We start from the raw sequence: 12,653 nt of genomic DNA, 5'->3' as shown, positions 1-12,653 counted from the left end.
ATTTAAAAAACCAACTTTTGAAGAAAAAGACAAAAACAATCTTCAAGGAAGGAGTTATGAGCTGTCATCAGACCTTGGCTTCTGGGGTGTATGCACCCCTCATGTGCTTAGGTGGGCCCTCCCCTTACCCGAGGGGCAGCACTTATGCGGCAGTAGCAAGCAGTCCCTCACCTCACAACCTTAGAAGAAGACTACTGTGGACCCAGGAGAAGCCATGTGGTACTGATCCTCCAGGTGACAGCCCTGGGCTGCAGGTCCTGTGTCCTGTCACTGCCCTCTCTGGAACATTCAGGCTCTATATCAAAATAGCAAAGCAGGAGCCATACTCAAGGATGAACACTGGAAGTCACTGATGCCTCAGGGGAGAATGGCTGAAGTAAACCTCGTGCTAATGTTCAACACCAGGGACCAGGCCGTGCTTGTCAGTGCTGGATGTAGAGGATCCTGGACATCTCAAGAAGTGCGGTGAAGAGTGCCTGATCAGTGCCGTCCTGTGTCCCCGCACAGGAGGAGGTCAGGGGGCAGTCCCCGTGTCCCCCTCACAGGAGGAGATGTGGTAGCACCGCCTGCCTCCTTCACTTGAACCAGCCTTCCTGGATTCTGCATGCATGCCACACACAGGAGCTAGTTCCAGAAGGGGAGGAGACTGTCAATGGCGGACTAACTGCTCCCTGGGTTCCACATAGGGATCAGCTTTCTCAATAATACTGTGTGAGTTTAACCTCAAAGTAAATGGTTAATTCATCTTATATCAACAGCACTGTGATTCATAATGTAAACTTGGAGAATTTTTGATGTTTCGGGCTCACATTCCTTTTAATTTGCCTCTGCATTCTTTTAAAGCCACAGTGTGCTCACTTGAGAGAATGCAGCATGCAAATGCTCGGGTCCTGCCTGGAGGCAATTTAGCCTGGCTGGTTCAGCAGACATCTTCTTTCAAGTGTATACTCTTTCTTAAATTATTTACTGGGTAAACACACTTTGCATTTTCAAAAGGGACACTAAGACTGCTTACTGCTGGCCTGGTGAAACATCAAGGCCCCTTAGCCAGAGTTCAGAGCAAGTTCCTTGGGGACGCCCCCGAAGTTCTTTCTGGCTTGCTAGCAGAGTCCCTTGACCTGACTGGCTTTTCCGATTCCTCCCAACTCTGCAACGCTGCACTCAGTTCTGTTGCCCAGAGCAATGGGGATTGGCCAGCAGCAATGGCCAGTGACTGTTCCCCAGGCTTCCTCATAGCTGGGGTCTGCCACTGCCAGCCTTTACTTCCCACTCCCCACTGCTTAGTCCTGTCCACTCAGGTGGGTCACTTTCTGTCTCTAGAGAGGTATTTGCTGAAGTCCTTCACAGTCCAGAGCTGGCGTGGTGACCTGGTCAGCTGGGCCTACGTACAGCCCTCTGCTCCCTTCCTCTCAAATGTCTGGCAGCCGTTCTATGCAATAGTACCGATGTCTTCCCCTCAGGAGCCAGGATGGCCAGTCCTTCCTCTAGCTTCTGGGAGAGAAGCCAGGGCTGCTCTGAGAAGGCACTTTGGTATGTAGCCTCATCTTTAGAGGCTCATTTCAACTTTGACCTTCGGCCTTTTCTACCCTGACATTTTTCTGCCATTTGAACTTGCCCGGATTTCTCCTACATTCTCCCCAGAATGGGATGATGATAGTTCTGGGGCCACACTCTGTCACCACATTCCTTGGAGACTTAGTTCTCTGCCCTCCTCCCAAGCACCAGCCATTGCATCTTGCCGAAGCCTTGGAGATGAATTCTATGTGCTCCCTACAGACAGGTGCATCAGAGCAGCAGAGGGGTGGCGACAGGGATGCCAGTGGACATGGGTGCAGGAGGGGGGAGGGGCTTCCTGTGTGCTTATTTTATTACCATGTTCCAGATTAAACTAGTAACACCCATATCTAACCTTCCTGCATGTCCATCTCCGGATGCTTGGGGCCTTCATCCTACAAATGAAATAGTTGCAACCCATGACGTAAGAGAGACACACTACCACAGGTTACCTAAGGCAGAATTTTTAAAGTTTTCTGGCTTTGAATCTATCTTACTGCCGAGACTCAGCTTTGCTGATTTCCTTTGTAAATCTAACATGGCTGACTGGTAAAGAGAATTTTGAACAATGACTTTGGCAAACAGGACCATTCTGGAGACATGCCTCCCTTCCAGAGAAAAGGAGGAAAACCAACTTGAGTTGTAGAGAAAGCCTGAGTAGGTGCCAGTCAGCATTCCTAATTAGCTTCCCTTTAAGAAACTGAAATCCTGTTCTTATTTACTTAATGGGTGGGACAGAGAATCTTCCTGCCTCCTGTTAAGTCTGAATTATCTGTCATCACAGAAGAATTAATGTCGGGCACAGGCCTTCTAGTGGGACAAGAAGAGATAGACAAGACAGATCCTCATGGAGCCTCGTGTGATAAATGAGGGCAGAGCGCACCATTCATCTCCTGTGAGGAAAGCGGACATGGGCACTAAAGCAGCTTTGCGGAAGACGTGTCAGCAAATGGCCATCATTTTGTAGCCTGTCAGGAAGAGAGGGAGCCTGTCCTGTTAGGGGCCACAGGGGATGGGCCACTCTAATGGGATAGTACCATCCACCCGTGAAGAAGGAACGGTGGGTGGGAAGGATGCCGTCCGTCCTCCATGCCAGCTGCCGGGAGACGCTGTGCAGGGTCCCGTGTGCATGGGAGGACACAGAACCTCTGCGTGTGCCTCTGGGCAGGTGGGATGGAGTTGCTGCAAGCTTGAAGCCGGGTGGGTAGCCGGCTAGACGGCCAGCCTCTCTGGGTTTCTATTTCCGTGCGCTCAGTGAGAGCAGCGAGCGTGGGCGAGGCTGTTTGACCCAGGTTCCCTTTGAAAGACTCAACAAAGCATTGTGGTGTGCGACCTCTTTTCTCCGAATGAGGTAACAAATTATGAAATCACTTCAGCGGACGCGCGCTGCAGGCATCCAGAGTGTGTGTCTCCTCTGCTTGTCTTCCTGAGGTCAGCATCTGTAGGGCTGGACCGAGGGACCAGCAGCCCCCAGAGGGCCCACCCACAGCTGCTAGCCAGGCACCTTGAGGACGGTCTATTTGCTCTCATTTCCATCTTTTTTTTTTTTTTTGGCACCATCTTTTTTTTGCACCAAGGAGCATGGGTACCATTTCTTCCTGGTTTGACGAAGCCATGAGCCATACTGACAGGTGACGGCTTCACAACCTAAGCTGCAGGTTTGACACTTGCTTCTTAATCCGATCCTCTTCCTGCTAAGTCTCTCGCTTTTCCTGGGGTACTTTTGTTCAGGTAAGTACCTCACTGACACATATTTCCTTGGAGTCTTTTCCTTTCACAGGAAACACTGAAAGGAAAATGTGAGGCTTGTCTCACATTCTAAATTATAAAGAGATGCTCACCTGGGCCCTTGATCATTTAAAGAGGCTGCAGGTGCCCAAATTCCTGAGAGAGTCCTTGATTTCCTCTTAGTTTTTTCATAAGCATTCTCTGACTGCAAGCACTGTGGAGTTGTTCACGAACCTGAAAGCTGTGTGTGTGTGTGTGTGTGTGTGTGTGTGTGTGTGTGTGTATGTGTACACTCTCTACCTGCCGGGCTATGGTTTCTTTAGCCAACTTGGCTTGGGCAGTGTGTATCAGAATACCGTTCATTTATCCATGTGAGTTTTTCTTCTGTCTCCCACAGAGTCATCCAAAACCGCATCCTGCTGGTCATCCTGGGGATCATCGTGGTCATCAGCATCCTGACGGCCGTCACTTTTTTTGTCAAAGGACACTGATGCATCTGCTCTCCCCTGATAAACAGTGATCTTGGCTTGTTCTAAGTAATTAAGACAAAATGGTCACATGAATCATTGTTCGCACTGACAGGCCCCAATGACCCCCTGTCTCTCCCTTACCACCGTTCAGCTGGAGTACAGAGTGTAAAACCACTCTCTATTCCTGTCTGCGTGTGGGTCGATTTCCTTTCTGAGGTTGGTCTTTGTCCAGATTTTTTGTTTCTTATAAGTAAAGGTGAATGCTTGTCTGCCTTTAGGTAACTTCATCTGCCGTCCAAATAGCTTTTATAACATTCTTCCTTGCCTTGTGGACATGCCCGGGATCACAGTCTGAGAGAGGGCGTGGTGACTCAGTCATAGAAGCTTCCATGGCCACATCCCCTCTCTTTACTAACTAGCCTTCCTGTAACGGCCATGGATAAAATGCCAGAAAAGTCAGAGGCCAGAGCCAGTGAGCAGCTCCAGCAGGTCAGCCCCTCTTCCCGGCGTGAAGAATACAGCCATTCCGCCGGGCAACTTCATTGCACAGGGGTGGACTTACTGTCACCTGTACAGAAAATGACCCAGCACTCTCCCTGGTTTTTTATTGCGTGTGTGTGTGTGTGTGTGTGTGTGTGTGTGTGTATGTGTGTGTGTGTGTGTGTGTATTTTTCCCAAGAATTTTTTGCTGAAGCTATTCATGTCCACTTTTCCCAGCTTTGGATACTGGCGACAAGAAATATTTCCTTGCCTTCCCCAAATGCCATACTCTCTGGAATTTGCTGGAAGCATGAGAATTGGCTCAGTGTTTAACTGTGACCTCATCTTCCCTGTGTAAGCATGTCTGTATCTTCTCAGTTTTACTATGAGCCCCGGAACATGTAGAAGGCCTGGGTTCCCTCCACACCCTCCCTGCATGCAGAGGCAGCAGTGTGCTCCAGAGAGCTCGGCCAGGACTCCTCCCCTGGTATGAAGTTTGTAAGGTGGTGATAAAAATGGAGAGTCCACTAGGAAAATAAAAGCCAAGCCATGGTGGGCAGTGTCCGCCAACCTCCTTTCAAAGAAAGAGGGATTGCAGAGTGCTACAAAAGAAGCACTTGGGTTCTTCTTCCTACCAACTGTTAGCAAAGCCTGCCTCAGTTCTGTGTTCAGACCTCTGTCTCACTTCCTGATTGTCTTCCTTTCCCTTCTGTCTGAGGTAACGAGGAATTGTGTTCAAAATGAGTTCATTTGTGATCAGGCTTAAAAGTTGCCCAAGCTGAGGTCATTTGCCCTCTAGCCATGTAGCACATGTGTTTTTCTTAAGACTTCACAGGCCCTGCAGATCTGTACTATCTTTTTCAATATAATTGGAAGCTTGCATTCATGAAAAGCAAACCTGTTCTCTTCATAAAAAATGCTAACCACCTGCGCTCATGGAGAGAGATTGTGCTGCACTTGAGTCCCCCCCACACACACACACACATACACACACACACCCCCACACACCCACACACCCACACACACATACACACACACACATACACACACACATACACACACACATACATACACACATACACACACACATACACACACATACATACACACATACACACACATACACACACACATACACACACATACACATACACACACACACACATACACACACACACACATACACACACCACATACTCAGACGAGAACCATTATAGAGTAGAGAAGAAATGCAAAACCCACCAGAGAAGTTGTGCTTGTGGAAACAGGCCAGGGCCTGTATGTGTTCAGATAAATCATTTATTATTGTGTAAATAAAGGTGTAGTCTCTGTGTTGGAAGGACGGCATGGGATTTTGGCCAAACAAAGGAGAAGGAGATGGACCGGAAACTACGCTAACTTCCCTGTCAGCAAGAACTTCTTATTCTGATAACTGAATTCTGGGCATCCTAAATGTATAAGAAAAAAATTAAAAAGCAAGGAGACAACCTGGGTCTGCAATGCTGGTGCTGGTGAGGTAGACAGTGCCTCTGGTGGCCTCTTTGGAAAGGATGGCTCTTAGTTAGGGTGTCCCTGAGTTCTAAGCTCTCTCTCGCACTTTCCTCCATCTTCCCAAGGCCACCCACAAGCTGGGTAGAGCTGGGCATTGGCACCTGCCGGCCCCTAAGGAGCTCACCGAGCCTGCATTCATGCTGAAGCACGTGATGTGAGAAGGAAGGAGGGCACCTGCTGCTCACCTCTCAGGGCTGCCCCTGCCCACAGCTCAACCCTGGGAACAGACATCTGTGAACATCCAACCATTGGCCCAACAGCTCCATCACATCCCCTGGGAAAGGCCGCCTCACTCAGGCCACGCCCACTGGAGGTGGGCTCTGGTCTGAAAGTCGCTCCTGATGCCCTTGGAAGAAGACGGAGGAGCCCCAGGGCAGGGCAGGGCTCTTCCTCCTCCACTGCCTACCACGGAATCCGAAGCAGCTGTTCATGTGGCGATGGTCCTAGGTTCATACTATGTAGACTTGAGCTGAGGAACATTTCTGAAGTGGCGAGCCTTTGTTTAAACTGTGTGGGAGGTGGGTAGAGGATGAAGTGACAATATGGAGGAGGAGGAAGAGGAGGAAGCCCTCGCCATATAAAATTCATGCAGACTAAACAGTTTCTCTGACAGTATAAATAAAGTGGATGCAATCCCGCTCCAGAATCAAAAGCAATTTAATTAAAGTCCGTTAAGTTGTAAAGAGTTTTAAACGTTCCGTGTTGAAGGCGGATGCCCGCGGATGCAGCGGGCCTGACGTCAGCGGCCAGGCCTGGGCTGCGAGGCCATTTGCTATTCTGTTTCAGGCAGGCTGGATTGTCTTATTTTGGAACCAGCTTGGTGGGGGGTTTGCTTTGCTACTGCTTCTGAGCCCTGAGCTTCAAAGGCTGAAATTAATGGTGAACAAAATTGTGCGGCTCTGGCCGTCCCATGCGGGGCAAGCCCATTGAGGGTTATCATTAAGTAAAGAAATAAAGAGGGGGAAAAAGCCTGCCTGCTCAAAAAACCTCATCAGATAATGACCTTAGTGATTGGGTTTTCATTACCAAACAGCATCCAGAGATTATCAACTCATGGCAACGGGAGGGGGGGGAAGAAAGAAAGACACAGCTACTGTCTTCCTCTCTCTCTCTCTCTCTCTCTCTCTCTCTCTCTCTCTCTCTCTCTGCACATCTTTTCTTTAAAACTGTCAGATCATTTCAGTATTTCAAATCCGAGGAAAACAGCCTGCCTGCTGCTGTATTTGAAGTTGTAATGGTGTCAAAAAGTCACGACTGACTGACAGCCGTCAGTCCCAGAGGGGCTCATTAAATCATAAAAACTTGACAAGGAAATAATTGCGCATGGCCAGCGACTTGGCGCCTGTTTAGACAGTTTTATTGTCTTTCATTATCAGTCCCCGCCACTACGTTCATTAACAAATTGCATTAAACAACTGTTAAGGGCTAATGATTTGTTTATCGCTTTTTTTTATTATTATTATTTAAACATTAGCTGTGTCATGTGGTACCCCAGCAGCCTCTTGCCATCATCTGACTGAATATTTTTCCACTCCGAGCCCTGGGTACTGTTGGAATATGAAATAGATTATTCATTACTCTCCTCTTTGCCACTGATTTGGTTTCATGTAGTGTCTTCCACAGAGAAAGATGAAAACTTGTCAAAAATAGGTTATATCTTATTCGAAGGGGCAACAATAGCAGCAGGTACAGGCACACTTTAATATTTAATTAAGGGTGATGTTAACCCCTTTCAGTGACTTCAGCTCTCAGTTACATTTACATGCGGAAGGGGAAAATAATTGTTCTTAATTTGCAACCTGTTCAGCAGGCATTCTTCGGTGGACTTACTGGAAATTTAGAGGGGAATTTTTAAATAATCAAATTCCCCGTCATAAATATTTATAGTAGTTTGTCTACGTAGCTGAGAATTAAGTGCAAGTGGCAATTTCCTCATCACTTTGGTGTGAACTGCTTAGCCTCTCCTGGGCACTCTGTGCTTAGGAACAGAGGTGGCAAAATGCGTCTGGAGAAGTCCACAGCCAGGGACTGCAGGTTGTTTGTGGCCCACACTGCTTTCAGAGGAACTGCAGAGGCCCCAGTCCAAGGGCCACTTGCCTTCCCCTTCCACTGAGTGTGTGGTTGGGAGACTGGTCTGCAGTGAGGGCAAGCAAGGAAGGCTTAAAGAAAGCTACATAAGTCTGGGCGACTGGCACGGGCCTGTGTGTTGGGGTGGCTCAGGCCTCTGTGTCCTCAACTGAGCTCATTACAACCCATGCTTCCCTAATGGGCGACAGGAGCAGCCCTGTGCAAGGATTGACCTTCCACCCTTTTCCTTTCCGGGGCTTTGCCATTGGTGAATTGATCGGCTTTTCCATGGGCTGCAACCTCAAGGGGCTGGAGAGAACAAAGCCCTATCTGGTCATCCGAAATCCCCTTGTATCAGATCCCCAGTTTGTTTAGTTTATCTAACTGTAGAAGCCACAGCCTCCGGGGCTGCAGTGCTCTGGGAAAGATGAGGGACAAGAGGATCTTTTCCCACCATGTTCCTCTTCTCCTCTCCCATTCCTCCCATCGTGAGTCTGAGGAGAAGAGGCTGTATGTTCCTTGCTTGGTACTATAGGTCTTAGCATCACCCTTGGAGGCCAAGTGGTCCTGCAGGAGTCATGGGCCAGCCAAGCAGACATAAGACCTCCTTTCAGGTCTTCCTGATCACTGTGGAGGTAGAGATAGTGGCCACCCCTGGGTCTGGAGGGCCTCCAGATTCTGGTCCATACATATTAGTCACATGACAACTCATCCTTCTTAGAGTGACCTTCACACCTCAGCTAGAACCATTTTCCCAGAGGGAAGGGAGATTGTATAGTAAGCCATCCGCAGTTGGGAAGGCAGTGAGACAAGAAGCTATCCCAACTTGGCCTCACCCTATGCTGTGACCAGCTGACTTGTCCCTCAGCCATGACACATCAGGCCCTGCCTGGTGACATCTGCCAAGCTGTCCACATAATGTGATCAGTGGGCCAAGGCCACTGGACGAGCAGATCTTGAGGCAAATAGGCACTGCACTAAGACAGGTGATGTTCAAGGGAGCAGCCAGCCCAGACAGAAAGCGAGTGTGTGCCTGCAGCCAAGGAATCGAGGGGCACTCTTCCCACTGCAGAGCCTGGGTCAGCCCTCTCCCAGTGATTCCAGTCAGGGCCAGCTCACCAGAGGCGGGTGGTAAAAACAAGGTGGGTGTGGGTCTGGGAGCAAAGGGCTAGACGGAATCGGGGGAGGTCCGAGCAGGAGTTGGGGTGATAGGCTCATCCCAGGCACGAGCAAGAGAGAGATGGGTTCCAGCAAGTAGCGCCCTGAGCCCATTGTGCCCTTCCTCGAGTGGAGCCAGAGAAGGGACGGCAGGGGCCACCGGCCATGCCACGTATGCCATCTCCAACCCCCCTGGCTCGGGCTCACTGAAACACCTCCTTACTCAGGCCACATAACTAAAGAGGGTGTCAGGTGGCTCCCCCTACCAGCTGCAGGCAGAGCACAGACCTGCCATTCTGCAAACGCCCACCGTCCTCCCTTCATCCAAACAAGGCCCTTTGGCGTGAGTAATAGCTAGGGAAGTCCAGGAGGAGCGAAGCTGCCTCTCCACCAGTATTGATCTGCAGCCTGTGCATCCACCAAGGGCTGACTGGGCTTTTCCTGCGGGCAGGACCTCCCTGGGCCGCACTGCAGCCTCGCTCCTCCCCAGGCCTCCCTGAGGTGTGTTCAGGAGGAAGGGGGGGGGGGGGGGAAGGGGGGATGCGGAGGAAGCCCAGGCACTTTCCACAGCTCAGCACAAGCTCCCGTGCCGCAAAGTTTTTGTTTTCAACTTACTTTGCCACAAAATGCACTCGTTAGCAAGAAACAGATTTTGTTTGTCTATCACGAGCACAGTGTAGTTGAGAATAAACAGCTCCTCAGCCCCAGGTTTTCTCCACAAGGTTCTGCCTAGGCCCCGGGCCAAGAGGCACCCTCAGAGGACTGAAAAAGACCAAGCGTTGGACGGAGCACCTGGTACACCTTACTGAGTCACCATGGTGACCCTGCCTGCCTTCCCCTGCTCTGGGTATACCTGTCCCCCTTACAGAAAGTCCACTGAGGGACACATACCTGTGAGGTCAGCCAGGCACTTGGATGGGAGCACCCTGAAACCCCACAGCTGCACTTCTTTAGTTTCTGAGTTAGAGTGCTGAGAAAATGCAGATTCAGCCTCGCGAGGTGGCCTCAGTTGTACCAGTCAGCAGCAGATGTCTGCTCTTCTTTTGGGGACCCATTTGGGGTGTTCATGGGGTAAGGTATAAAGGGAGCACATAGTGCCCTGAGCCAGTGCCCTGAGGCGTTCTCTATCTTGGTCCCTGTCTTAACCCAGAGGCCCCACACAGACATGCACTGGTGGCCGGGTTACCAGGCACACGTGTAGTCTAAGGATAGGCTCTAAATGGGGGAAGGGTCCTCTGGAGCTCTCACGGAGGAGAAAAGGAGAAGGTGACAACAGGAGTTAGGATAGGCAGCCCTGGGGTCTGGCGCTGTTTCCCCTCCATCAGCATTGCTAGCCTGCGGATCCCAACTCAAGTCAGAGAAGTCTCAGCCTCTCTGCTCTGCAATTCGAGAAGGATCTCAAATGGATTGCTTCAGCCCTGAGTGGACCCCCTCCCCACAGGCTGCCCAGGAGCCTTGACCCAGGGACACCTGGCCATGCCCAATTTGCATTTTTTGCCATTCACCAAGCCCACCTTTCCTGAGTCAGCATTTCTGAAGAAAGGGAGGCATTCCAGTGAGGAGGACCTGGTGGTTCCAGCGAGCTCAGTTGTCAATACTAAGTACTGACAATACTAAGTACTGACAATACTAAGTACTGACAATACTAAGTAGTCCAACCTCTCCCAGTTCACAGGAGAAGCACAGTCAGGTTTATTCATCTGGCCCGTGAATAGTTACCAAGCACCTACTATGTGTCAGACCCCCAAAGGCATACAGCAAAAGGGGAGAAGTCAGAGATCCTCTCGTACCACGTAGATGTCTAAAAGCCCTTCACTCCCAGCAGCCCAGGTTGCTTTCCGATGCCGGATATGTCATTCTCAAGATCCCAAAATGCATGGTGAGGCCTCTGCCCTTGTTGCCTCTGTCAGTGTGTCTGATATCAATAGCCGCCCCCCCCCCCATGAGTTGCCTGGCAACACCAGGTGTTCTTCCTCCTTGCAATTTCCATGACTGCATTTGCAAAGATCTGTGAGGAGGCAAGTAGGAGTCCTCTCCTCCTGCAGGTGGGTGGCCCCACCGCCACTGTTTTCTACACCAGGACCAGCCCTTGGGAGGGGGACAGAAATGAGGAATGCTTAGATCAGGGCTGACTTGGAGGGTGGTTTTTCTTTTTTTTTTTTAAAGGTTTGACTTGGCGGGCAACAGAAGCCCAAAATATCATAAAAGAGAAAAAAGTTGCCGAGTGGCTAAGAGGTGCACCACAGGAGTGTTTCTGGGCTTGAACGAGGTGAATGCTAAGTGAAGAACAGTGAGCAGGGAGGAAGTGGAGCAAGAGACATTTCAAAGGCTTCTGTGCCCTCCTTCTCCTGTCCCCCATGTAGAAAGGGGGGCTAGAAGCAGAACTTGGATCAACCTCCATGCATCCCCACTCTCCCACACAGTGAAGAAACTGATGCGAGGATGTCTGATATTGGGGCAAGCGGAGCCTGCGCACCCCTTCTCCTACGTGAAGAAAGAGGAGACCCGCAGAGCAGGGCAGTGTGTGTGCGCGTGTGTGTGTGTGTGTGTGTGTGTGTGTGTGTGTATGTGTGTGTGTGTATGTGTGTGTGTGTGTATGTGTGTGTATGTGTGTGTGTGTGTGTGTGTGTGTGTGTATGTGTGTGTGTGTGTATGTGTGTGTGTGTGTGTATGTGTGTGTGTGTGTGTATGTGTGTGTGTGTGTGTATGTGTGTGTGTATGTGTGTGTGTGTGTGTGTCTGTGTATGTGTCGGGCATTGGGACCAGGGATTTAGAAGAACGAACCGCCACAGATCTGCATCCCCCAAGCTCAGTGCTGGCCACCTTGGCAACATCTTGAGTGTTCAGGTGAGCTCCAATTCACAGACCCTTTTTAGCTGTGCCTTGCACAGGGCCAATGTACTCTTATGTTAGAGGGAGCCCAGCATTTACTGGAGATCTTCTGGCAAGTTGATAGCAGAGCCACGGGGAGGCTGTAGGCCTTCAGTGCTCCCCTGCACAATGAGATGTCACCTCCAATGGCAGGAGCTGGAGATTTTGTCTCTGGGTACCCCCATTCCCATCCCCCCAACTCCAAGAGCCCCAACCTCAGACATTCACAACCCTCAGCTCAATCTACAGAGCCAGTGGCCTGGCTGGAGTTTGTCTCAACCTCTCACTGTGCAGACATTGATGCCGTCTTTGTTGGCCAGGACTCCTTTTTCCCTGAATGTTAGGTCTTTGCCCACAGGGAAACACTCCAGCCATCTTCTGAGTGGTGTGCCTAAGGTTCTCCCGAGGAAGGCATCACTAGCCTTTGTCCCCTGTGGTGTCTTCTCAGCCATTCTCCCTACCAAAAACTTGTGAGAAGCAGCTGATATAATTAGGAGCACCACCACTGTGAGGCTGAGCCCAGAAAGACTTCTGGAGACCTCGCTGCCAATAACTCCAAAGGCTGCCGTTTCTCTGACAGTGGTCTTGGTTGCTGTCGGAGCCATGGCATATTCACCAGGACAACCCCATGCGGATGAGTTTGTTGCTCACCTCATCCAAGTGCCTGGTGTCTCTAGAGCCCCGAAGGGTTGTCCACCTGCTAGGTGGGGAGGAGATAGAAGGCTTTGGGGAGGGGAAAGGCACGGGGCATGGCCACCTGACCTAGGCAGGTGG

The 12,653-nt window shown here is 50.4% G+C and overlaps 1 protein-coding gene across 5 annotated transcripts in view; it reads left to right on the top strand.

Moving 5' to 3' along the window:
* VTI1A (vesicle transport through interaction with t-SNAREs 1A) overlaps positions 1 to 7,212 on the top strand; it is a 318,332-nt gene extending 311,120 nt beyond the window's left edge. For 4 of the 5 annotated variants that reach the window (XR_014774705.1, XM_084757824.1, XM_084757820.1 and 1 more), the window contains one exon: positions 3,680 to 7,212. Coding sequence is in view for 2 of the 5 variants with exons in the window: in XM_084757820.1 (XP_084613946.1) it covers positions 3,680 to 3,773 (94 nt within the window). In the remaining 3 variants the exon portion in view is untranslated. The remainder of the gene's footprint in view (positions 1 to 3,679) is intronic. The other variant, XM_084757821.1, reaches the window with a different exon arrangement.
* The last annotated feature ends 5,441 nt before the right edge of the window (positions 7,213 to 12,653 follow it).

The sequence above is a fragment of the Acomys minous genome, assembly GCF_964271855.1.
Source record: "Acomys minous genome assembly, chromosome: 2".
In the NCBI taxonomy this organism is placed as follows: Eukaryota; Metazoa; Chordata; class Mammalia; order Rodentia; family Muridae; genus Acomys; species Acomys minous.
Note: the sequence above shows the minus strand (reverse complement) of the source record. Positions and strands in the feature narration are given on the sequence as shown.